General features: G+C 44.1%; 1 protein-coding gene and 1 long non-coding RNA gene across 15 annotated transcripts in view; one reads left to right on the top strand and one right to left on the bottom strand.

Annotated features, from left to right (window-relative positions):
- The window catches only part of ZNF532 (zinc finger protein 532), a 122,375-nt gene that overhangs the window by 14,541 nt on the left and 80,730 nt on the right, over nt 1-27,104 (top strand). For 10 of the 13 annotated variants that reach the window (XM_024235910.3, XM_024235906.3, XM_054538024.2 and 7 more), the window contains one exon: nt 18,936-19,133. The exons of 2 other annotated variants lie outside the window; for them this stretch is intronic. In XM_024235910.3, the coding sequence (XP_024091678.2) occupies nt 19,064-19,133 (70 nt within the window). In that variant the 5' untranslated portion in view covers nt 18,936-19,063. Of the gene's footprint in view, nt 1-18,935; nt 19,134-26,918; nt 27,041-27,104 lie in introns of all 13 variants that reach the window. One more of the 13 variants, XM_054538026.2, reaches the window with a different exon arrangement.
- Nucleotides 4,734-10,772, bottom strand: LOC129051606 (uncharacterized). 2 transcript variants are annotated; one of them, XR_008515969.2, is made up of 3 exons: nt 9,551-9,623; nt 6,412-6,448; nt 4,734-4,825 (listed from the first exon to the last, which is right to left on the bottom strand). It is a non-coding gene; the product is annotated as an uncharacterized LOC129051606 (long non-coding RNA). The 2 variants fall into 2 exon arrangements; XR_010137596.1 differs by lacking the exon at nt 6,412-6,448 and having other exon boundaries at nt 9,551-10,772.

Consider the following 27,104-nt stretch of genomic DNA (forward strand, 5'->3'; position numbering starts at 1 on the left):
ATATGAATCTGGCACATTGAATTGGATTTATTAGTCGTTGGCTAAGTCTGTCAGCTCCCTGTGCTGTGCAGAATCCTGTGCCTGGCATGGTGACAGTATCAGCTCTGGGCCTGTGAGTGTGGCCCTTATGGAATCACAGATTGTTGGAAGGGGAGTGGGGTGGGGTTTGGAAGAATGGGGACAAAGTTGGGTGTGTCCTAAGGATGGTCAAGGCTGTGGGGCCAGCCCTGGAGGAAGGAAGTGGAACTATGGAAGTTAGTCACAGTTGGGGGGTGCGTTCAGAATGTAGCTAGGGCGGAATGTTGCCATAGCATGCCAAGAGTCAGAGTAAGTTAGGAGTCAGAGACTGGGCAGGTTGGCTGGGCATGGTGGCTCACACCTGTAATCCCAGCACTTTGGGAGGCTGAGGTGGGCAGATCAATAGAGGTCAGGAGTTCGAGACCAGTCTGGCCAACATGGTGAAACCCAGTCTCTACTAAAACGACAAAAAATAGCTAGGTGTGGTGGCACGCACCTGTATTCCCAGCTACTCAGGAGGCGGAGTCAGGAGAATCGCTTGAACCTGGGAGGCAGAAGTTGCAGTGAGCTGAGATTGAGCCACTACACTCCAGCCTGGGCGACAGAGCAAGACTTTATCTCAAAAAAAAACAACAACAACAACAACAAAAAAACCACTGGGCAGGTAGACCTTCAGAGGACATCAGAAGGCCAAAGATGATGGGCACAAGTCCGGTGAAATAGGCAAGGACAGGAACACATACAGATGCAGGACAGATGGCCATGCACAAGTGCAAGATGGCAGGAGTCGGCAGTCCGAGAGCTCTGTGATCCATGGTGCTGACAGGAGAGGCCCCCTGAAGGAAGACCGTGGAATGAATGAGTGAGTTGGTGAATGAATGAGGACCATATGATGAGCTACCAGTTCCAGTGATCACTGGATAACTGCAGCCTGAAGCGGAGCCAACTTCACCCAGCCTTCACATGGAGTGGTGACTGAGGGCCCCCGTGGCCCTGGTGGCTGAGGTGAGGGGTGTGCATTGGGAGAGGCAGTGTAGCTCCTTGCCTGGCAAACTTCATACAAGAAGGCTCTGAAAGACTAGATTGTTTAGAGTTTGCATGATTTGTAGGACATGATCAAGCTGTGCAGTAAGAAAGGCAGCTCATTCTGAGGCCCAGGGTTAGCAGCTGTCAGGAGGACCTGACATCAAGAACTCAAGCGTCATCTTGCACTAAGCTTACTCCACATTCTTTTGAGGACCACATGCCCTTGGTTGTCTCTTTTGCTTCCCCCTTAGTAGAACTTCTTTACTATACACATGGCCAAACAATGCTGTTCCACAGGCCCTGTGTCTCCATGTCCTCATTTTAAATACTAGTGGACATCACCTGTAGTCCTCTGTCCTACTTGCAGTTCTCAAGGCCAAAAATCTCACTGGGCCTGGTTTAATCAGCTGTGGAGGGCAGGTTGTTCTTGTTCTTAGCCCTAAATAGGTGACAGTAGCCTTTAGTGAAGGTGGCCAGTGGGGTTGTGAGACACGCCCGGCGGGGCCTGCTACAGTAGGAGCCATAGAGGCAAATCTGATACATTAGCGTCTCCTGTGTCTGGCCAAGGCATTAAATGCGATGCTTTCTAGAGAATGTCATTGTGAGAAAAAAATCTTTGTTCAGACATTGGCAAAACAATTAAGTAAATGAGTAAAGTCAATGAGAAATGAGCTATGCATGTTTATTGGGTAAGCGTAACAAGCTGGCGGCAAAAAGGCAATGCAAGTGGCAGCTGCCTTTTCTATTTTTTTGAGAGGGATTCTCGCTCTGTTGCCCAGGCTGGAGTGCAGTGGCGCAGTCTCGGCTCACTGCAGCCTCCACCTCCCGGATTCTCTTGCCTCAGCCTCCCAAGTAGCTGAGATTACAAGCGCTTGCCACCACGCCCGGCTAATTTTTTTGTATTTTTAGTAGAGACAGGGTTTCACCATGTTGGCTGGGCTGGTCTCGAACTCCTGACATTGTGATCCACCTGCCCCAGCCTCCCAAAGCGCTGGGATTACAGGTGTGAGCCACCACGCCCGGCTGTTGGCAGCTGCCTTTTTCTATAGCATGTACTCTTGTTCATACATTAAGAACAACACTGTTGGCCAACAATTGTTTTTTTCAGTGGTAGGGATGGATTTTCCTTCATTCATTCCATCTTTCATCTGTTCTGCTTACAGCCTTGAGCACAGAGTTGTTACTTGGCTGTACTGTTTTGGGGGTGTAGTTTGTAGCTTTGCCTTAATTCATTATTGTGAGAAAAGAACTTACCCGTAAGTAAATTGGATTTGTGTCCTTAACTTTTAACACAGTTTTCTGACATGCTTACGTGGATTCTAGGGGCAAGGACAGGATGAATACAAAAAAGGGAAGGATTGGATCCAAATAGAGGTTCTGAAAAAGATATTTTGGTGGAAGTGTGAAAAAAGAGAGGGATGGAGTTGGACAAAAAAGAAAGGTGATCCAGAGAGGGAATGGTGGGAACACTTAGCAGGAGAAGAAAGTGTGCAGAGGCTGCTGAGCATAGCTGTCTGGCTCGATAGACATTTGTTTGTTAAGAAATGATGAAAAGCAAGAGTTGCAATGAAGATGAGCTAATGGTTGACTTGGTCACCTTGGTAAAATGCAGCTAAGGAAACTCTGTTTATTTGGAGCCATTTTGAGATCTAAGTTGTTAGGCCTCAGAGCAATGCGGAAAAGTGGGTCATCTTATTATCCCACTTTATTCCTGAGGAACTTGAGGCTCAGAGAGGTTAATGGATATGCCAAGGCTAAGTTGGAGTTGGCATTTGTACCCGGGTCTTCCTGACCCTGAAGTCTGTAACCTTTACTGTTCTTTAATACAATTGCCAGAGTGGATGAGCTCTTTTGAGTGTGGAAAGTGAATCTTTTTTCTGTTTTCTCTTTACTCAGAAATCACAAAAACAGTATGTCTAGCTTGCAGTATTAGCTCCATAAATGCATAGCAAATGCTGGTTGTCTGAGTAATGTATTGGACTGAGACACTGAAGGTAGGAAATTTGGCCAAATGACTGGTGGAATTGTTCAAACCTAAAGTTCAAGGTCTTTTATAGGTACATAGATGTATATTTGAGCCCTCTCATAGGCACAGTGTGTGTGTGTGTGTGTGTGTGTGTGTGTGTGTGTGTGTGTGTGTGTGTGTGTGTGTGTGTGTGTGTGTGTGTGTGTGTGTGTGTGTGTGTGTGTGTGTGTGTGTGTGTGTGTGTGTGTGTGTGTGTGTGTGGTCTGTGGTGTGTGTTTGGAGCCCCTCAGAGGTATATATCTGGCAAAATGCAAGTCTGGTTTATCTGGCCAGTGTTAATTTTGGAAAAGATTAAGCACATAGTTTAGCACTTGATGTAATAATGTGATTAGCCTTTACTGCTTTTGATTTAGATGGCTCAGAATTTTAAAATTCTCTTCTAATCTTGAGTGTTAGGATATTACTGACTTCACTTGAAGTTTCAAATTGAGCTATAACATCTTTGGTTACACAGTGGTCTAATTTCAGGTCACTGAGGATAGGAAAAATCTGTTCTGCATCTGTTTTGCTTCTTTTTTTTTTCTTTTTTCTTTTTTTTTTTTTGAGAGAGAGTCTCGCTCTGTTGCCCGGGCTGGAGTGCAGTGGCGTGATCTCGGTTCACTGCAGCCTCTGCCTCCTTCAAGTGATTCACTGCAACCTCTGCCTCCTGGGTTCAAGTGATTCTCCTGCCTCAGTCTCCCAAGTAGCTGGGATTACAGGCGCCTGCCACTACGCCAAGCTAATTTTTTTGTATTTTTAGTAGAGACAACAGGGTTTCACCATGTTGGCCAGGCTGGTCTTGAACTCCTGACCTCAGTTGATCCTGCCTTGGCCTCCCAAAGTGCTGGGATTACACGTGTGAGCCACTGCACCCAGCCTGTTTTACTTCTTAAAAGACCTTGCTGGGTTGTATTCTGCAAGGGGCACGTAAGTTGAGGATGCTATTTATCATATTGCATATGGTTCTTGTAAATTTTGAGGACATCTATCTCGTTATCACCTATGGAAGTTAAGTCACTTGGTTAGAATTTTGTAACTTCTAAAAGGCAGAGCTTACCTCAGTTTGTCTTACTACAAAGCCCATGCTTTTAATCACCTACAGTGTCCTGTGGTTTATAGGTGTCATTTTTATAGCTAATTGGTGGCAGTCTCAGATATCTTTGACGTTCAAAGCCACTGCTAGGTCAACCAGTATTTCTCCTATTGTCAAGAGCCATGAGGCATTTCTTGCTTCAGGAGACTGATGTGGCTGTGCCTACTCAAAGTCCATGAACATTAAAAGATCTTGTGCTGCTTTTATTTATTTTTCTTCCTTTACAGTATATATGTGTGCCTACTTGTGTGCATTTTACAATACAAATAGCTTCTCTTTGGAAATACTTCTAGAACCATCAAACAAGGTTTTTTATTTTTTATTTTTCGAGACAGGGTCTTGCTCCGTCGCTTTGGCTGGGGTACAGTGGTGCAATCTCAGCTTACTGCAACCTTTGCCTCCCAGACTCAGGTGATCCTCCCACCTCGGCCTCCTGTGTAGCTTGGGACTATTAGGTGCACGCTGCCACGTCTGGCTGGTTTTTCTGTTTTTAGTAGAGATGGGGTTTCACCATGTTGCCCAAGCTGGGAACATAGTTTTTATAATCATTTCTATGGCATGAAACTTGAGGTGGTGTCTCTTTAGAAATACTTCTTCATTCTTGCTCTCCCTCCATAGTTGGAGATTTGTTAATTTGTTAAGTCACCTTGGGTTGATGCAGAGGTGTGTCTGGAGAGGAACTACTGCCAAGAAAAGCATGGAGTTAGAGTTGTTAGGAAAATGGGCTGGAAGCGCCTCCCTCACATGATAACTGTAGGATGCATGCCTGTTTCCTAAAACCAGTTCCTAAAGAGAATATATTTTTAAGAGGCAGGGTCTTGCTCTGTTGCCTAGACTGGAGTGCAGTGATGTGATCTCCGCTAATGGCAGCCTTGAACCTGTAGGCTCAAGCAACCCTCCTGTCTCAGCCTCCCAAGTAGCTGAGACTGCAGGCGTGCAACACCATTCCTGGCTAATTATTATTTTTATTTTTTGTAGAGATGGGGTCTTGCTTTGTTGCTCAGGCTGGTCTCAAACTCCTGGCCTCAAGTGATCCTCCCATCTCGACCTCTTGTTGTGATTAGAGGTGTGAGACACCATCCCCAGTCTCCAAAGACAATAACTTCTTAAACCCGGCTTCACATTTGTCCCAGAGATATCTCATCCTGAAAGAGTCCAGCATCAGATAAGCTTGGATAATGCTAAAGCCCTGGATCCCCACTTTCAAGATTCACACTGGAGGTTCATGTTAGCTCTGGAAAGTTCTGAGAAGCCTTGAGAAAAGAAATCAGGCTATGTGTGTGTGTATTTAATCTAACATTTCTCAAATTCCTAGACTGTAGAACCCCTTCTTCCCCTTTCTTGGGTGGAAAGTTTAGTAACAGGGGAAACATTCCTGGGTAAATATTCTTCCAAGCTGTTGGTGTCTTTGATGAAATTAATGAAAACTGAGAGAGGGCCTTGTGAGGAAGACTCAGAGGGTTTCATCCATCCTCTTCTCAATATAACATAATGATTGATATACTGATGTAATTAATTCTCTTTCTCTGTGTTTTTTTCCTGTTTTCTGTCCACTCCAGGAAGAGAACTTTTAAATGAATTGATTTTTAAAATCAACGGCAGTGGGCATTCTGTGAGTGATCACTGTGGGGGATGCTCTCAGACATATTTTTTAGATGAAAGGACTGTGTTTCAGAATTCCAAAAGTGTTTTAAGTGAATTTGGTATCTAGTGAGAATTGTTTCATGATTAGCCAGTGGCATCATTTTGGAGGATGAGAACAGCTGTGATACGTGTGCAGGGAGCCTATTTGTCCACTCCCTCAATTCATGGGAAAGGGCCAAGGTCAGGGTTGGCTGGAACAGAGAATTGCTACTGTCTGTATACTAGGACATGGCTCTGGCATGGATGACCGAAGCAAGCAGGTTTATTATGATTCCAGTAGGATTAAGTATTGGTGGGAGGAGGATAGGGTGATATAGGGAAGGCGTTCCTGCTCACATAAGCAGAGTTTTTTAACCTCAGCACTGTTAGCATTTAGGGCTGGATAATTCTTGATTGTGGGGAGGGCTGTCCTGTGTGTCTTAGGATGTTTAGCAGTATCCTTGACCTCTACCCACTATATGCCAATAGCATGCCTCCTCCCCCGAGTTAGAACAACCAAAATGTCTCTGGACATTGCTAAATATAATTGGTGATAGGTCACCCCAGTGGAGAGCCACTGACTTGAAGCCTTGTAGTAAGAACCATACTTCAAAACCTCAGGGGATGAAAATTGCAAAAGACAGACCTCTGTTGAGGGAAGCAAGCCAGTCAGCCTCGTGGACCTGTAAAATCCCCAGAGAAGTACGTTACCTTCAGCTACTAATTTTCTCTTCCATGTTTTTTAATGCTGGAAGTCTCAAAAAGTGTTTGCAAATATTAATATTTTAAATTTAGTGCTTAAAATTTAAAAATTTGGCCGGGCACAGTGGCTTACACCTGTAATCCTAGCACTTTGGGAGGCCAAGGCGGGCAGATCACCTGAGGTCAGGAGTTCAAGACCAGCCTGGTCAATATGGTGAAACCCCGTCTCTACTAAAAAGTACAAAAATTAGCTGGGTGTGCTGGCGCGCTCCTGTAATCCCAGCTACTTGGAGGGCTGAGGCAGGAGAATCGCTTGAACCTGGGAGGTGGAGGTTGCAGTGAGCCAAGATTGTGCCACTGCACTCTCTAGCCTGGGTGACAAAGTGAGACTCCATCTCAAAAAAAATTTTTTTTAATTGACAAAGTAAATGAGAAGAAGCAGCGACTATTGCTGATAGTTCGGAGCATTTCAGGGACAAAAGCTTCTGTGCAGGATTTACGACTTACGCACAAAAATGTAGAAGGCTTATTTAGGTGACAAAGGAAAATTACTTTGAAGTTATTCTTTTTCTATACTCAAAACATCACTTCTAATGTAGGAAATCAATATTTTGAAGCTACAGTTTTTAGAGATGCTACTAAAAAACATGGTACTTACAAAATGCCAAAGGAATGTTTCTAAAGTTGGTATCAGTTTTCCTCCTAAACCAGGAATCCCTTGTTACTTGTATTCACACAGATAAGTAACTTCTTAGTTTTGAAATATTAAAATTCATCAAACATGCTTCATTAAGGGAAAAAAAGGCAGTTTGTATCTAAACAGTAAAGAAATTTATAAATTTTTTCCTGTTTTCTCATTGTGAAGCTATTTGAATAACCCGTTTGAAGCGAAAGTTATCATGGATTTTCCTGAAGTTTATTAAAAGTGACAGGTTTAGCCTAGACCCTTTCAGTATTTCTGTAAACTCACTGATGAATTAGTAAGCCACCAGTACAAGGGTTTTTTGTTTTTTGTTTTTTGTTTTTTTTGACATGGAGTTTCACTCTTGTTGCCTAGGCTAGAGTTCAATGGCATGATCATGGCTCACCGCAGCCTCCGCCTCCCGGGTTCAAGCGATTCTCTTGCCTCAGCCTCCCGAGTAGCTGGGATTGCAGGCATGCGCCACCATGCCTGGCTAATTTTTGTATTTTTAGTAGAGACGGAGTTTCTCCATGTTGGTCAGGCTGGTCTCGAACTCCCAACCTCAGGTGATCCGCCCGCTTCGGCCTCCCAAAGTGCTGGAATTACAGGCGTGAGCCACAGCGCTCGGCTGGGTGTTGTTTTTTTTTTTTTTAAGTTAAAAGAATGTATAGCCAGTGGAAAACAGAGCTTGTACAAAAGTACCTTTGACAGAATTGCCAGGATTGATGATTGTAGGAAATTTGTTATTATCTTCATTTACAGATATACATTATGACCTTCAAAGTTTGCGGGAAATTTAAATTTCCACCTCCTGCCTTTTGTGCACATATGAGATTTTGAAAATGCAAACCTACACTTACGTGGATGAATTTTGAAAAAATTCTTTTTAGTGTTAGAAGAGTACAGTTGGGACCGGGCACAGTGGCTCACGCCTGTAATCCCAGCATTTTGGGAGGCCAAGGTGGGTGAATTACTTGAGGTCAGTAGATTGAGACCAGCCTGGCCAATATGGTGAAACCCCATCTCTACTAAAAATACAAAAATTAGCTGGGCGTGGTGGCAGGCGCCTGTAATCCCAGCTACTCAGGAGGCTGAGGCAGGAGAATCACTGGAACCTGGGAGGCGGAGGTTGCAGTGAGCTGAAATCTGCATCATCACACTCCAGCCTGGGTCGAGACAATGTCTCAAAAAAAGAAAAAAAAAAGTTGGAAGTAGAGAGTAAAAGCTCAAAATTTCTCTCACCCCGTTTCATAGCCTTTTAAAGCTGGGGGTCCGGATCTGTGGTGGCATCCTTCTGAGCCTTTCAGTGAATTTTACTTTATTTATTTATTTATTTATTTTGAGACGGAGTCTCGTTCTGTCATCCCAGCTGGTGTGTAGTGGCGCCATCTCAGCTCTCTGCAGCCTCCGCCTCCCAGGTTCAAGCAATTCTCCTGCCTCAGCCTCCTGAGTAGCTGGGACTACAGGTGTGTGCCACCACGCCCAGCTAATTTTTGTATTTTTTTAGTAGAGTTAGGGTTTTACCACATTGGCCAGGCTGGTCTCGAACTCCTGGCCTCAAGTGATCCTCCTGCCTTGGCCTCCCAAAGTGCTGAGATTACAGGCGTGAGCCACCGCACCTGGCTCTTTCATTCAATTTTATGTATCTAGGAATTTTACATGTCTATATGCTTAAATATAAAAACATATGCTTATTTTATTTTAGGGTAGTGTATGTATTGTTTTGTGACCTGATTTTTTTTTTTTAACTTAATGTTCAATCTTGATTGTTCCACTTCAGTACTTAGTGACTCTAACCTTACTTTTAATCAGGGCATGGTACTCCATAAAAAAGGAATGTGCCAAAAACGATGTGAACGCACTTAACACTGTTGAACTGTGCATTTAGATATGGTTACCATGGTAAATTTTATGCTATGTGTATTTTTACCACAATTTGAAAAATAAAGGATGTACCATGATTATTACATAATTGTTTGTGTACCATTGTCATGGATATGTATATGATTTCTGGTGCTTTGCTGTGTTACAAATAACTCTGCACCAAACGTCTTTGTACATGTGATCCTCAATTTGGGAGATTTTATTTCTGTGGTTTAAAACATTGCCCCTGTGCCCTGAGATCAATAACATGTCATCCAGATATAGCACATAGAGGCCTTGCCCATTTTTCTTTAGGAATAACTAGGGGAAGAGTAGGTTTTTTCTATATGGATTTTGAGAATTTATTGGTTGTGGGTATGCTATTAGAGAGAGACTATCCTGTACTAATCTCCTTAGTTGGAGATGTTCTTTCATTAGCTTGTAATCTCAGTAGGTTCCTGGGGAAGCCCTGCCCAGAGCTCATTTTCACTTGTCCTTTACCAGATACCTGCAGGGATGGTCAGCTCCGGTAAATTACCTGGTTCCTAAGGCTTTCCTGACGATGAAATGAAGAACATCCTGAGGGAACACAGGCAGATGATGGAGTTCCGATAGCATTGTTAGGTGGCTTATTCCATAACACAGTTGTGTAGGGGCCCCGAGGGGCCCTGGGCAGCACTCAGGCCTTCTGGTCTCCTGCAGTGGTTTGGTATTTAGTAAACTCTTATGTGTTTGAATTTTTCTGTGCAGAACCACAGTTTTGAAATGCTAATCTGAGGGCAGTCTTGCCCTTTAAATGTACATTTTGTTTTCTGAAGAGAAACATGGGGCAGGTATTTTTGGAGGCTTTATATATTCAGTAAGTAGATATTCCACTGTTCAAGAACCTTCACGCTCACAGCAAGTCAGCACAATTCTATTTTTGACTTTTGAGCAAGAAAAAGAAAACACTGGTCATGTGAATTGGCTGGAGTTGCTTAATTTGGTTATTGTTCGATGCATATTTACTTCCAGGGTGATGCACCCCTCTGCCTCTCATGTGTTTGGGGTCAGTTGGGTGGTCTGGTGGGAGAAGAGGGGAAGAAAGAAAATGGGTAGTCTGATGCATCATTGTGTGACCTGTCATCTTCCACCTGGGCTTAACACAAAACCACAAACCAAAACAGAACCCCCACGCTCACAGGAGGGACCGTCATGCAGGACTAGGCAGTATTGCTGGTTGTGGTTAGTGTCCTCTTCCCAATCCTAGGGCCTATCTGAAGGCTGGAGACCACACCGAGTCGGGGCGAGCTGCGGTCAGTGCCACTTCCTGAGGAAGTGACTGAGGCAGCCGGGCTTTGTGAAAGCTGCTTTATCCCTGCGTCCCCCGGGGCGGAGGGGAGCAGAAATAATATGCCAGTGGCTTTTCCTGCGGAATTAAAGGAGCCCTCCCCAAACATCTTTTTATTAGGTTAGAGCTTTGCGTTCATAAATTATTTCTAACTGCTCTCCTATTCTAGTTCTCAGAAAATGGAAGGAGCAGAACTTCATATCTTTAAGGATTTTCTGGGATTATGCTCTAATCTAAATTATGAAAACTTAATATATTTTAAAGGAATTTACTCAGTTGAATAATAAACCACAATCATCATGAGTATTTTATTTTATATAGGCGGACAGCATAAAACTTTTAGATAGTTCATTAATAGAGGAAAATTGAGCATTTTGGAACTTTCATGTGATTTTAGCAAACTGCAAATCAGTCAAATATTAAATCCGTTAACTCCATGTGAAAGTAAAGAATCACTTAGAATGTACAATGTCACGTTTTCTAATTTTATAAATATAAAATCAGATATTTTCCTTGTAAGTTTTCTTTTTAGAAATGAAAATATGGCCGGGTGCAGTGGCTCACGCCTGTAATCCCAACATTTTGGGAGGCCAAGGCAGGTGGATCACCTGAGGTCAGGAGGTCAAGAGCAGCCTGGCCAACATGGTGAAACCCTGTCTCTACAAAAATACAAAAAATTAGCTGGGTGTGGTGACGCACGCCTGTAACCCCAGCTACTTGGGAGGTTGAGGCAGGAGAATCACTTGAACCTGGGAGGCGGAGGTTGCAGTGAGCCAAGATCACACCATTGCACTCCAGCCTGAGCGACAAGAGCGAAACTCTGTCTCCAAGGAAGGCAAAAAAAAAAAAAAAATATATATATATATATATATATATATATATAATTTATACAGGCTGAGTATCTCTTATCCGTAATGCTTGGGACCAGCATTTAGGTTTTTTTATTCCAGATTTTGGAATATTTACATTATACTCACCAGTTGAGCATCTCAAGTCTAAAAATCAAAATTTGAAAGTTCCAAATGAGCATTTGAGTGTTAATTCGGCACTCAAAAAGTTTAGGATTTTGGAGCATTTCAGATTTAGAATATTCAGTGTACTTCTCCCCCAAACCCCTTACAAATCATGTTATCTCTTTCTGTGATTTTATTTCTCTCTCTTTTCCAAGCATTTTAGATATGTATGCCCAAGTAGTTAACACATAGAGTTAAAAAGCTCTGAAGTTAGCTAGATAGAGGTGAATAAACCCTCCTTGGGCGCTTCCTGTTTCCAGGTAACTGCCACAAATAAAGAGGGATGCTTGTTCCAGGTGTACCTGAAATTTATCAGGTTGTCTTTCTTGAGCCATATAACACATATCCATGTACTTGTACTTTTTCTGTAAAATACAGTTAGTAAGAAAATAGCACTTACATTAACTTGTACTTTCTACTTAAAAGGATATTTTTCCAAAAGTGGAGTGGGTGTTTAAGAAATACAAACTCTTGGCCGGGTGTGGTGGCTCATGCCTGTAATCCCAGCACTTTGGGAGGCTGAGACAGGCGGATCACTTGAGGTCAGGAGTTTGAGACCAGCCTGGCCAATATGGTGAAACCGCCTCTCTACTAAAAATACAAAAATTATCCCAGCTACTCGGGAGGCTGAGGCAGAAGACTCTCTTGAACCCGAGAGGTGGAGGTTGCGGTGAGCTGAGATCACGCCACTGCACTCCAGCCTGGGTGACAGACTGTGATTCCATCTCAAAACAAAAAACAAAAAAACCCCAAAATTTGGCTAGGTGCGGTGGCTCACGCCTGTAATCCCAGCACTTTGGGAGGCCAAGGCAGGATCACCTGAGGTCAGGAGTTCGAGACCAACCTGGCCAACATGGTGAAACCCTGCCTCTACTAAAAATAAAAAATTAGCCAGGTGTGGTGGCATGCACCTGTAGTCCCAGCTACTCAGGAGGCTGAGGCAGGAGAATCGTTTGAACCCGGGAGGTGGAGGTTGTGGTGAGCCGAGATCGCGCCACTGCACTCCAGCCTGGGAGATGGTGAGACTATGTTTAAAAATAATAATAATAATAATAATTAGCTGGGCATGGTGGCACACACTTGTAATCCCAGCTACTTGGGAGGCTGAGGCAGGAGAATCACTTGAACTCAGGAGGTTGGGGTTGCAGTGAGCCGAGATTTTGACACTGCACTCCAGCCTGGGGAGGAAAATATATATATATGTATACACGTTATATATGTATAAGAGTTTTATATATATATAGTGTGTGTATATATATATATATACACACACGTATATATATATATACACACACGTATATATATATACACACACGTATATATATATACACACACGTATATATATATACACACACGTATATATGTACATATATATACACATGTATTATATATACACACGTATATATACGTGTATATATAGTACATATATACGTGTATATATACACATACATATATATAGTGTGTGTATATATATATACACATACATATATATAGTGTGTGTATATATATATACACACATATAAAACTCTTAAGTAAAATTAAGTACCCTGGTTAGTACTTAACTGTTACAACCTGGGTTTATCTAAATATTTGCTTTTCTTGTACCTAGAGGGCCGTTATTGTGCCTTTGACTCCAGTTTGATCCTTATTCTTTTTTTGATATAAAGGTGGTTCCATCATTATCTCCTTAATGACTTCTGGGTTTTTTTCTTTTTTTTAAACCTTAAACTGTACCTGGTATCTCCTTGCCAAAATCCCAGTGACCCCACATTGCTCTGTTACAGGAATTCTTTTCCCTCTGTCCTCGCACTAACCGCCCCCCATTTTTTTTTTGAGAAATTTAAAAAGTAAGGAAGGATATGTGAATTACTTATTAAGTACTACCTGTATTCTCACCAGTCACTGTAATGTGACTCTGTATGCCCAGTCTGTTCCCTCTCCCATTCTTTTTCTTCATCCTGCCCTCTAGCTTCTTCTTCCTCCCCCTCCACTCCACCTCTTCCTCTTCCTCAGACCTCTCCACCTCTTCTTCCCGGTAGGTAAATGGTTCCTCTCCTTCCTTTTTTTTTTTCCTTCTTAAACTATTTTTTTAGCTACGGGGCTTCTGTCATCCAGGCTGGGGTGCAGTGATGCTATCATAGCTCACTGCAGCCTCGACCTCCTGGGTTCAAGCGATCCTCCCACCTCAGCCTCCTGAGTAGCAGGAATTACACACATGCCACCATCTCGGGCTAGCCGGGTTCAAGCGATTCTCCTGCCTCAGCCTCCCGAGTAGCTAGGACTACAGACGTGTGCCACCATGCCTGGCTAATTTTTTGTAATTTTTAGTAGAGACGGGATTTCACCATGTTAGCCAGGATGATCTCGATCCCTTGATCTTGTGATCTGCCTGCCTCGGCCTCCCAAAGTGCTGGGATCACAGGCATGAGCCACTGCGCCCGGCCTCTCTCTTTCCTCTTAAAAGGAACCTGGAGGCCTGGCCTGGTGGCTCACGCCTGTAATCCCAGCACTTTCGGAGGCTGAAGTGGGTAGATCACTTGAGGCCAGGAGTTTGAGACAGGCTTGGCCAACATGGCGAAACCCTATCTCTACTAAAAATACAAAAATTATCTGGGCATCGTGGCGCACGCCTGTCATCCTAGCTACTTGGGTGGCTGAGGCACGAGAATCGCCTGAACCCAGGAGGCAGAGGTTGCAGTGAGCCGAGATCATGTCACTGCACTCCAGTCTGGGTGACACAGAGAAACTGTCTCAAAAATGAATGAATGAATGAAACCTGGGATGCTTGTACTTATGAACATTTAAAAAATCAGGTAAAATGGATCACGCTTTGTAAGTGTGATTAAAAAGACTTTTTACTGTTGGTTTTGGTCTGTGTTCTTGCATGTGTTTTAAGCTTTTTACCTAAAATAGGAATTTATTTATAATGAGTTTGACTAAGGATCTCTTAGAAAGTTGGTTAACCTTCTCTGTTCTGACCAGCCCTCGTTTTGTTGTTGAATGTGCCATCCTCTTTCCCACCCTGGTGTGATACTAAGTGCCAGCTTATGCCAGTCTGTCCTCCCTCCTAAAGCTGGATAAACTCCTGGGTTCACGTTTACCTTGAGTTGGGGGAAGTAGTTTATTATTTGGAATAGAACATTCCCTTCAGGCCAAGATCCTTTAGGAAAATGAAAGTAAAAGTGCTAAAATACCAGCCCCCACTCACCCATAAGCAAGGCTGGTTTACTGTGAAATCAAGAATATATAGTATCTTGATGGATAAGAGCATGAGTAAATTATTTTAATGTCTCCATTTCTCTCATCTTTCATTTTATCGTGAGTTAAACATATGTCTTCAGGATTTTAAAGCAAAAGAGTGAAACACAACACTGTGTCTCAAAGGGTTTTTTTCTTTTTTTGTTTAATAAGAGTTCTTATTTTTGTAAGAATTTATGAAGAAAGGTTGTTTTTGTGGTTACTTGCTTTGGCTTTAAACTCTCTTTGGAGAATATCACAATCTAAATTTAAAGGGTACTCTTGAAAACACTGTTGAATTGACACGGAGTGTCTGATTTGATGGAAGCCCCGTAGACCTGGAACAATATCTGTGATACATTGCTGAGTGTGAAAATGCCTATATATGTGTATGTATATTTATGCTTATGTATGCATTTAGAAATCTGTATCCCAAATGTTACCAGTTGATCTCTGGTGAGGAGGCCTCCCAGAGGCCTTTGGTTTCTGTTGCTTATACTTCTGGGTGTTAGAGCATTGGCAAAGAGCACATAATACTCTTACGATAAAATCCAGGAATGAAAGAGGTCCATTTGAACAAAGGGCAGCCTGTTGTCTAAATAAAGCGCTTCACAACGATGCTAGTTTGGCATTCAAGTTTGAGCAGTTGTGATGCAGAAGCAATGTTTGTGTAGAGATTTCGAATCTAAGAGGTTCTGTTGGCTGAAGGTTCCCCAAGTGGGGGTGTGGCAGAGACAGGAGGGGAACCATCATCACTGCAGTAGAACTCATACAAGAGAATTCAGTTTGCTGCTGCTGGTGGGTGAAATGATGATATCTGCGACTGCAGTTTCGGTAGTACTCTGCAAAGACAGTCCCAAGGAATGCTTGTCAATTAACTGAGAGCAAGTCCGGTACTCTAGATTATCAACTCAGCAATTTCTGATTTGTACTTTCTTTTTTTTGAGATGGAATCTTGCTCTGTCGCCCAGGCTGGAGTGCAATGGTGTGATTTCAGCTCACTGCAGCCTCAGCCTCCCAGGACCAAGCGATTCTGCCTCAGCCTCCCGAGTAGCTGGGATTACAGGCGTGTGCCACCACATTCAGCTAATTTTTGCATTTTTAGCAGAGGTGGGGTTTCATGTGTTGGCCAGGCTGGTCTTGAACTCCTGACCTCAGGTGAGCCGCCCGCCTCGGCCTGCCGAAGTGCTGGGATTAAGGGCGTTATGTACTTTAAAGAATAAAAAAAGAATAATTAGAAGTGTCTGAGTTGATTTAGACATCAGTGAATCTCTTGCTATTATTATGTTAATAGTTTGCTTTTAGAAATGAGATAACTAGTTGCCTGGTGCCTGGCGTGGCGGCTCACACCTGTAATCCCAGCACTTTGGGAGGCTGAGATGGGTGGATCGCTTGCCCAGCTTGGGCAACGTGGCTGTGGCGAAACCCTGTCACTACAAAATATCAAATATTAGCCGGGTGTGGTGGCTCATGCCTGTAATCCCAGCTCCTCGGAAGGCTGAGGTGGGGAGGATCGCTTGAGCCCGGGAGGTTGAGACCACAGTGACTCGTTATCACGTCACTGCACTTCAGTCTGGGCGACAAAGCAAGACTCTGTCTCAAAAAAAAAAAAAAAAAGAAAGAAATGAGATAATTGGGAAGCTCTGTGAATTTTGGACCCACATGCTTATTATATTGATCTGTTAGGACTGCTTGAGAGCTAACTTGTCACCTGTGAAATGGTTGGCTTGATATTTTGATATTTAAAGGTTTGCCTTTTGCTTCTCGTGGGTACAAGCCAGAGAGAGCAGTGGTTACATGGAGGTAGAATGGTGACTCGTTTTTACCTAACTGTGGATCAGCTGGGTGGTTCCTGAATCTCCTCACTGGGCTGATTGTGGCTCTTTGCTTGTCCTGTATTTACTGTCTGGTGGTGAGACAGAAGAACCACCATGTTCTTCTGGTTCTAGACTCAAACTACGGAGAGAAGGAAGAGATGTGCCTGGCATCATTTCTGTGTTGGAGTAACTTTGTGGTAGATTGCTGTGGCCTTTCCTTATGGCCTGTCACTTGTCTTACATTCTTCAGAGCATTTATGCACAGGAGCATAAATATATGATTTTCATCTTGCCATTGAAAGTAGACTTTCCAGCCGGGCGTGGTGGCTCATGCTTGTAATCCTAGCACTTTGGGAGGCCGAGGTGAGCAGATAACTTGAGGTCAGGAGTTCGAGACCAGCCCGGCCAACATGGTGAAACCCCATCTCTACTGAAAATACAAAAAAGTTAGCCGGGTGTGGTGGTATGTGCCTGCAATCCCAGCTACTCGGTAAGCTGAGGCAGGAGAATCGCTTGAACCTGGGAGGCAGAGGTTGCTGTGAGCTGAGATTGCACCACTGCACTCCAGCCTGGGTGACAACAGCGAGACTCCATCTCAAAAAAAAAGAAAATAGACTTTCCTTGGTCTAGGAAGAGTTTAAATAATGGAATAAGTGAAAAGGATGTTCTTACTAATCAAATCCAGTAAACTATGGCTTGTTGTGGGTATTAATTTGCTAGGCTTTATGAATATTGACCTCCTTATTCTTCCCTAAGGAAGTAATTAATCATTTGCCTTTTGTGTGGTCTTGATCTTCCTTTTATGCACCTTGTTTTCATTAGACTTGATGCCATCCTCAATTTTCAGGCACTACTTCGCATTTTACGAACAAACTACCCTGTCAATTTTTCTAGATATTTTAGCATATTTTCTAGGTTAATGTTGTTGTCTACTTGGAATATTTAGAGATTAATGTACATGAACATTTTGGGAGCTGGACATGGTGGCCTGTACTCCCAGCACATGGAAGGCTAAGGCAGGAGGATCATGTGAGCCCAGAAGTTTAAGACCAGCCTGGGCAACATAGGCCTTGTCTCTGTAGTTTAGAAGGAAAAGCATTGTGGAACTCAGAGAAAAGTTACTATCCCACAGGAAAAGCCAAAAGAAATTGTGCCTGAGCCATTCTCCTTCTTTTCCCCCATCCCTGTGGCACAGAGCCATTGGCAGAGGCTCTAATTGGGCTTTTCTGTGTAAATTGTTGCTAAAGTTTGACCTAAATCGGCTTGCCCAACTTCAGTTTTCTGCCAGGGTGCCAGTCACAGATGGTATTGGTGGCCCTCCACTGAGCAGTAGCTACGTCGTCTTCTAGATGCTTGCAGCCTCTGTCTCACATTTGGCTGCAAAGGAACAGACGTGTGTCTTTAAGGCAGTATTTCCCAAAAGGGCACGTACACCTCCCAGATGCTGTTAGGGAAAAGAGAGTCCAGAGGTCAGATAGATTTGATAAATATTTTATGCTCTAGCCCTTCTTGGCGATTCAAAATGTGCTTTAATATATTAAAGCTCTCAAAGTGGGTTGGGGATAAAGATTTGGGGAACTCTTGTGGCAAAGAAACCAGTTTAAACTTTGTTTAACCATTTGACCCTAAGATCTCCTTTGTTCCTAATGTCTATAAACATTCTGGGAGACAGTGATGGACGTGCCTGCCTGTTGGAACTGGCTGAGGCTGGCTGCCAGTCTATATCGTACGTGTCTCTTCCCAGCTCCACCAGGACATCTTGTTAGTAGCTTGAAATGTATCCCAGTGGGAGGATCTAAGTCACAGAAATGGGCAAAGGCTAAAAACCGGGGCTCCCCTCCTCTCACACTCCTTGTTGCTAAAGGTTGCTAGCATGTTGCTGGTATTTATCAGCCCATTTCCCTAAAGGTATCACAAGGGGTGCCAGACATTAGAATACAGTGCATTTCTCAAATCTTCACTTTTTTTTTTGAGACGGTCTCACTCTGTCGACGAGGCTGTACTGCAGTGGCATGATCGTAGCTCACTAGCAGCCTTGAGCTCCTGGGCTCAAACAGTTCTCCTACCTTAGCCTCCCAAGTAGCTGAGACCCACAGGTACATGCCACCATGCCTCACTAACTTTAAATTTTTAAAATAGAAATGAGGTCTCACTCTGTTGCCCAGGCTGGTCTTAAACTTTTGGCCTCAAGCGATCTTCCCACCTCAGCCTCCCAAAGTGTTGAGATTACGGGCGTCACCCAGCCAGATCCTTGCTTTTCAATGCAGTGTAACTTTCTTCCCTGTTAAATCTAGCAGTGTGTGTTTTTTGTTGTTGTTGTTTGTTTTTTGAGTAAAATATACATAATATTTGTCATCTTAACCATAAGTGTACAGTTCAGTGAGATGAAATATGTTACCCTTGGTAAAACTTTTTCATCACCTTGAAAAAAAGCTCTGAACCAAATAAATAACTCTCCCTTCTCACCTTCCTCCTGCTTGTGGTAACTTCTCTTCTACTTCCTGTCTCTTAATTTGCCTATTCTAGGCACTTCAAGTAAGTGCAGCAGTTTTTATCTGGCCAATCTGCTGTGACCCAGTCAAGCCACCACCCATGTCTGGGCTGGGAAGGTGGGGAAAGAGGCTGCTGCACATGCTTGGGATGTCTTCAGCCATATGCATCTGTCCATCTGTTCATCCACCCATCCGTCTGTCCATCCGCCCACTCATCTATCTGTTTATCAAGGTATAACAAAGAGGTACAGCTTTTTTATTCCTCTCCCTCTGTACCCTATTTGGGCCTTATTTATGTTTCTCTTCTTATAAACCACCTCAGATCTTTCTGTAGAGGTATTTATTAAGTAAAACAACACCACCACATGACGGACATAAATACTGAAAAGACCAGTCGATCGGAAGGATTAATCAGTAGAGGGAGGTGTTTTCAGGGGCTTTAGACAGGAGGAAGATAGCCTAGGCTGACAAATGGAGCAGATGAAGATAAATCGGCAAAATAAGTAGGGAGACAAGATCCCTGTCTCATGTGACCATGCATTTGCAAGCAGGCAGCCCAGCGAGGTAGAGGCATGAAGGGCTGTAAGGACTGCGCTCTTCAAAGGGCTGTGGTTTTGTTCTGGGGTCTAGTCTTAGGGTGTAAGCTTTTTTCTCTTCTCTTTCTGTTTTTCCCCCAGGGCTTGAACAGATTCACAAAATATTCTCAGGGTTGGAATTTCTCTTTGATTCTGGTCTTGGTTAGCAGGGGTGGGGGGGATTGTTATGAACATTTCATTAGGTGTGTGTGCTCTTAGATATGGTCAGTTTGACTGAACAGTTGCTCTGTTTCTGCATTAAGAACATAATTTTGTAAGTTTTGTAGCTTTTTGGAATATAAAGTAGTTGAATACTTAAAGCTCCCCCTGCTGCCTTCCCTTTATTTTTAACTTGGACTGAGCAAGGTTCTTATAAATGCATTGAGGTTGGGGGGAAAAAGACCTAAAAAAGAAAAATACACTGAATAATACTTTCGACATATACATGAAACCTGATTTTGCAATCTAAAATGACTGTTTTTGGGTTTTCAATTATGGAACATTTTCTGACAAATAATAGAATTTGCTGTATTTCACTGTAAACAGTTTTGAGAATGCGCTAAATGCATCAACAACCTTAGGATTAGTTATCACGACAGATTGGCATTAGGAAAAATGATGAGTATATTTTCTGTTCTGGAGGAATGAGACTTGAAGAGCAGAGCAATTTTTAAGTTATTTACATCGAGGGAAGAGATGTAAAGTTAAGATTGGCTGGGCGCGGTGGCTCACGCCTGTAATCCCAGCACTTAGGGAGCCCGAGGCAGGTGGATCACCTGAGATCAGGAGTTTGAGATGAGCCTGGCCAACATGGCGAAACCCCATCTCTAATACGAAAATTAGCCAGAAGTAGTGGCAGGCGCCTGTAATCTCAGCTAGTTAGGAGGCTGAGGCGGGAGAATCGCTTGAATTCAGAGGCGGAGGTTGCAGTGAGCCGAGACCATGCTACTGCACTCCACCTTGGGTGACAAAGCGGTGGGACTCTGTCTCAAAAATAAATAAGTAAATAAATAAATGAATAAAGATTATTACTTACCTCCTTTCAACAATTTAAAATTTTTTGTCAAAGTAATACATGTACGTAGATTAAAAAAATAGTACTTTACATCATAATTCCCTTAGGCAGTGAATTTGAGTTTTTTGGTTTGTTCTGTTATTTCTAAATAATGTGCTTACACCGCTAAACTTGGACTTGTTCATTTGAGATAGTACCTGCTGACTGTGTGTGGTCAGAGAGAAGGTGACAGGCCTGGACTGTGGAGGCAGAATCCCCTTGCTCACTAGCCACATGTCCTTGAGCAAGACACTTAAACTTCTCTGTCTTATAGAATAGGAATAATCACCACAATCATCATAATGGCTCCGAGGCCTACCTTTAATGTTTGTAGGGCCTGGGGCAAGAGTACTAATGGAGACCAGGTGGCTAAATATTTAAAAGGTATATTTAAATATTTACAAGGTACGTATGATATGCCTAAATATTTAAAGCGTTCAAATCTAGCTCTGTCTATGGCCTGGCCCCTGTGTTCACCCAGGGCCTTGCAGTCTACTCTCCCTGAAGACCAGAGTCTAACAGACAGCCTCACACTTGGACCAGCCCTGAGCCAGGCCCCGGCATCTGCCCCGGCGGCCCAGTGGGGATGCTGCGCTAGACCCGCTGATCCCAGGTGTAGTCTTGGCAGCTCAAGCTTCCCAGGAGCCTGTCTCCATCTAGGGTGATTTTATCGTATTCCCTCACACCTTGATTCTCTGATTTCCAGGCACTTCTAAGCACCTCCCCAAAACTGTACCATCTGTGCTGGGGAAATCAGGGAGCCTGTCCTGCCTAGACACCCACTTTTTCTCTGGTACCCCAGGGCAGGGGCTGTGATCTGCACATACATGCCCCCGCTTCCCCACTCACCTGTCTCTCCCAGAATTCCTCCTTGTTCAGCCAGTTTCCAAAATTAAAAGGGAATGAAACAAAACTTTCCCATGAGACTGAGAAGCATAGTCTCTGGCTTTCAGCGCTGGAGAGAAATGGGTTGTCTACCACGCAGGCTGGGGCAGAGCCCCCCTTGTCTGGAGGCACAGGTGCTGAGTGCGGGTAGATTGCTGTGGGGATCCATGTGCTCACAGCGGCAAGCCTCTTAAAATAGAGTCCGGACACAGCGAGTCTGTGTGATTGCTGGTTCTGCTGCTTCGCTTCTTGGAGCTCTGTAATTTCACTCCAGTGTGGACTTCTTTCCACCTCTTGTACTGGGCCAGCAGAGGTAGAGAGTTGTCAGACTTAGCAAATAAAAAATACAAGATGCTCAGATAAACAGTGGAACATCCTTACACTACAAGATGATTTGTTTTTCTGAAATTCAGATTTAACTTGGCATCCTCTATTTTTCTGGCAGCCTAATGAGGCCCTTTCAATTGGATTGTGTCCTTTTGTCTTGGGAGATGTTCGTGTGTTATTTCTGTAATAATGTCCTCTTTACATTTTCCCTTTCTGAAACATTTTATTTATTTATTTATTTTTTTTGAGATGGAGTCTTGCTCTGTCGCCAGGCTGGAGTGCAGTGGCGCTATCTTGACTCACTGCAACCTCCGCCTCCCGGGTTCAAGCGATTCTGCTGCCTCAACCTCCCGAGTAGCTGAGACTACAGGTGCGTGCCACCACGCCCAGCTTATTTTTGTATTTTTAGTAGAGACAGGGTTCCACCGTGTTGACCAGGGTGGTCTCAATCTCTCGACTTCATGATCTGCCCGCCTCGGCCTCCCAATGTGCTGGGATGACAGGCGTGAGCCACTGTGCCCAGCCTGAAACACTCTTTTTAGTCAGATTTTGGACCAGCTGGATTGAACTTTTAATTTTCATACCTTTTCTCTCCTATCGTCTCTCTTTATTTTCTAGTTATACTCTTGGGGAGAGATCATGATTTCCTTGACTCTGTTGTTTCACCTATTTTATCTTTCATTTCAGTTATTAATATTTATAATTTCCAAAAGTTCCTTCATAACTTCCTGTCCATTTTTCTCTGAGGATACTAATTGTACCTATATTCTTTTCTTCCTCTCCTTGTAGCATCTCTGTCCTCTTTATTTTTGATTTTTGTTTTGATTCGGATCTCTTTTTGTCTAGCGGTTTTCCCATGCATCTGGTGATTGTTTAGGGATGAGGCTGTGGAGAGCTGCCCGGGAGCTCTGTCTGCACAGCTGCGGCCTGTCCTCCAGGGGCTTCTCTGTGATTCCTCGTGGAGCTGGACTCATCGGAGGATCGCAGCAGTCAGCATCCGGAATCTTTTCACTGGAGCTTTTGTTTTCCTAGGAGACTTGTCCATGCTTCTGCCTGGGGGATAAACTTGGCTTTATTTAGGCTGTAGGGCTGGAGGAAATGGAGGTCAGGCTCTCTGTTCTGGTTTCTGTCTCATGCTCACCCTGTGGCCCTGAACCCTGAGCTTCCACGGCTTTGATAGCCCAGAGATTCTCCTCTCCCTTCTCCCTAGCTTCCCCAGCTGATGCAGGGTCGGGGGCTCCCTGTTTCCAGCCCTGCCCCGCTCCCTGCTTCCTTTGCTGGGTCCAAGGCCTGGGTGTCTCTGCAGCTCTAGGACTGACCGTCCCCACCTCCATGGCAGCCTCCTACCAGACCTTAGGACGGAGCTTCGTGACCTGGCGGTCACCTGCCCCTTCCTGTCCTCCTCCTCTTCCCCAAACTTTGTTGATGCCTCACCTTGGCTTTGACTCCATTCTCACAGCATATTGGTTTTGGTAACCATTATTGAGATACAGTTCACATACCATGCCACTCGCCTCTTTAAAGCACACAGATCAGTCGGTCTAGCACTTTTCTTTTTTTCTTTTTTAGAGACGGAGTCTAGCTGTGTTGGCCAGGTTGGTCTTGAACTGCTGACTTCAGTCCTCCCGCCTCAGCCTCCCAAAGTGGGATTACAGGTGTGAGCCACTGTGCTTGGCTTCTGGCAGTTTTCAAGCGTCTGTAGAGCCGTTGTGCAGAGGAGTTGCCTTGGGGAGCTGAGTCCAGGCCCCTCTGATATCTTCTTGGTTCAGAAGTAGAGGCTGTGGGCTGTGTGAAAATAGATAGGACTTTTAGTCACTTAATGTATTTTACTATGATGCATTTGCTCTTTAGCCAGCACCTGCTCTTTGGAGAGCACTGGTGTGGGTAATTTTGCAAAGTGGAATCTGGAACTCTAAACCAGTGAGGGAGAGAAGACAAATACACAAGCAGACAACAGTACCTATTACAAGTGACAATGAGTGCACCTGCGGGGGTGGAGTCACCAGTTAGCGTGGCCTAAAGATTGCCCCGAATGGGTACTGGCCTCATCATCCTGGCTGCTCCTGGAGAACCTTGTCCCCATCTCATCTGGAGCTCCAGGATTTCTTTGTTGGCTTCGCACCCCACCCTGCTCTCACAGCCTGCCTGGCTAGTGCTGACTTGCTGGTGGCCTGGCCAGTGGGTGCCCACTGGCTCCCCTCCCTGAGGATCTCAGTGGTCTCACTCTGTCACCCAGCCTCCCTGAGGCTGCCTCCCTTCCAGAGAACTGGACAGCTAGGAGTAGACACGTTAACAGCATGGTGAGGACTTCTTAGCCCACTTCCTCTTTGTCTTCTCTCTAACAGCAGTTTCTCCATGCCTGTTCTCCTCCAGCTTCTCTTAGAGTGTTTGTTTCGGGGCTTGGGGACCACTGCTATGGTTTGGGGTTCCTGGCTCATGTCACATTGTGGCTGCGCATCCCAGTGCTCTGCTCTCTGTGGGGCCTGGTCTGTGAGCCCGACCCTGTGCAGCGGTGTTGTCTGTGTCAGCATGGTGTGGAGGTGTGGGGTGGGCAGGGTTAGACGGGGGCGGTTGAGATCATAGCCCATCTTTGGTTAGTGCTTGATGGGGAAGACACAAGTCTCAAAGTCAAAAGCAAGAGTCACAGGGGACCCAGAAATGCTGAGATGTTTTGTGGATTGATGAAATTTTGTTGCCCTTTTTTTTGAGATAGGGTCTCCCGCTGTTGCCCCAGACTGGCTTGCAGTGGCGTGATCATTTTGCTGCCTTTTAAGAGAAACCTGTGCATTCTTTTTCATTTCTGAGCTCCAGGTGACCCTTCTCCTTCTTTTTTTTTGAGATGGAGGTTTGCTCTTGTTGCCCAGGCTGGAGTGCAATGGCGCAATCTCGACTCACTGCAGCTTCCACCTCCCAGGTTCAAGCGATTCTCCTGCCTCAGCCTCTCGAGTAGCTGGGATTACAGGCATGTGCCACCACACCCAGCTAATTTTGTATTTTTAGTAGAGACAGGGTTTCTCCATGTTGGTCAGGCTGGTCTCGAACTCCCGACCTCAGGTGATCCACCTGCCTCGGCTTCCCAAAGTGCTGGGATTATAGGGGTGAGCCACCACACCTGGCCCCAAGTGATCCTTCTAGTGGCCAATACCTAGAGTAGGACTGGAGGTACATCCACATTAGGAGAAAGGCTGTGCTTTTGAAAGTGAATGAAATGCACTAGGGAACCGGTGCCAGCACTCTGCGAAGTACCCAAGAATCCCCTCATTTTTCTTTTTCCTCTGATCATACCATCATCACCTCACAACTTCTTCACTTTCTCTTCTCAAGAATATTAATTTAGTTTTTCCCATTTAATTTTTAGAATAAATAAAGGAAGAAAATAGCCTTTTAATGTCTGTGTGCTTGGCGTTTTCCATGTTACTTGTTTCCATTTGTAGAATAACCCTGTGATACGGCTGTTAACTATTAGTTCCCCTTTTGGAAGATGAGGAAATTGAGGCTCTTCCTTCAGTAGAACCTGAAGAATGAGTTCTTCATACTTGGCTAATGGAGATAAGTGTGTGTTGGGGGAGGCATTCCAGGTCAGAGGCTATCCAGAAGGGCAAACCAAGAAGGAAAGCTGGGCCTGCGAAAAACACATGCGGAACCGCAGCAGCTCATGGGTGGGGGCAGATTGTATTGGGAATTTGGTGTGAGGCCAAGGAGTTTGGACTTAATTTGGAAGGTGATTCCAGGATTTTTAATAGGAGGAGTGATAGCTATAATTAAAAGGAATTTTAGAAAGATTTATCTGGAAATTCTGAATGAGAGGCTGGAGACAGGGAGAACAGAGCATTGGTCTCGGTGTGAGGTGAGATGGTCAAAATAGAGGACCGACAGCGATTATAAAGAGAATGAGAGTGCAGCTGCAAAACAGCGCCAGGGAAGCGGGCAGGGCCCAGGGAGAAGAATTGGAGGTGAAATTCTTAGTTTGAGAAAATAGTGGTATTGAAAGAGAGGAGTCTGATATTGAGTAAGAGATGACGAAGTTAGTTTAAGAAAGCTGAAATGGTTGTGGGATATCTGATTGTAAATACCCGCAAGGCACTTGAACTAGATATCTCAAGAAAAACAAAAACCAGATTTGAACCTCTCTGAAGTGAAGTGACCGTGGTTTGATGTGGGGGTGTTTACTGAATACAGTTTTAAAAAATCAGAAGTCTGAAGTTTAAACCGTGGACAATGTGTGCATTTATAGATTGCCCTTTAGAGATTTAAGAAATTTTCAGCATACATTGGGAACAGTTGAACTAATTTTTTAAAACTTCCCCTGCATGTCCTCCCTTGGTAATAATAGGTGGCCTTTTTGCTTTTATCGTTCAATATGTTCTTCATATAAAAATTGTATGCGGCTGGCCATGGTGGTTCATGCCTGTAATCACGGCACTTTGGGAGGCCGAGGCAGGTGAATTGCTTCAGCTCAGGGGTTTGAGACCAGCCTGGGCAACATAGTGAGACCTTGTATCTACAAAAATATAAAAATTAGTCAGGTGTGGTGGTGTGCACCTGTAGTCCCAGCTACTTGGGAGTCTGAGGTGAGAGGAATGGCTTGAGCCTGGGAAGGGGAGGCTGCAGTGAGCCGAGATCACACCACTGCATGCCAGCCTAGACAACCTAGCGAGACCTTGTCTCAAAAAAAAAAAAAAATTAATGTATACGGTTAAGATGGTAAATTTTATGTTTGTGTGTTTTACCATGATTAAAAAAAGCTAAATGTACACGTGGCTATATTTTAAAGGGAAACGGTAGTTCCTATTTATGGGTGTTAATTTTTAGAATTGAAAACCTAGTTATATTGCTGTTGTGGAAGGAAAGGCTAGCATTGTTAGACGATACCTGAAGGATGGAGAGAGAGAGAGAAATAATTTCTTTCCTTGTGACCCCTATAACCAAATTCTTAGGAGGGACCTATTGTTTTTTAATAAGCTGTTATTTCATATATTAAGTGATCAGTGATCCAGTTGTTGTGTTGTCTACCATTGGCCAAAAAGATAAATCAAATAAATCATTTATCATCTCCGGCCACAGACTGGGGCTGGCTGTAGTCGTGGAAGATCATCTCAATGATTTTGTGTGCAGAAATCATAGAGAATGCAAACTTTTGAAATTCTATTTTTTCTTTTTTTTTTTTTTTTTTGAGACTCGGTTTCACTCTGTCACCCAGGCTGGAGTGTAGTGGCACGGTCTTCGCTCACTGCAACCTCCGACTCCAGAGTTCAAGCAGTTCTCGTGCCTCAGCCTCCCGAGTAGCTGAGATTACAGGTGCGTGACACCATGGCCGGCCAATTTTTGTATTTTTAGTATAGACAGGGTTTCACCATGTTGG

The sequence above is a fragment of the Pongo abelii genome, chromosome 17, assembly GCF_028885655.2.
Source record: "Pongo abelii isolate AG06213 chromosome 17, NHGRI_mPonAbe1-v2.0_pri, whole genome shotgun sequence".
NCBI classification, from domain to species: Eukaryota; Metazoa; Chordata; class Mammalia; order Primates; family Hominidae; genus Pongo; species Pongo abelii.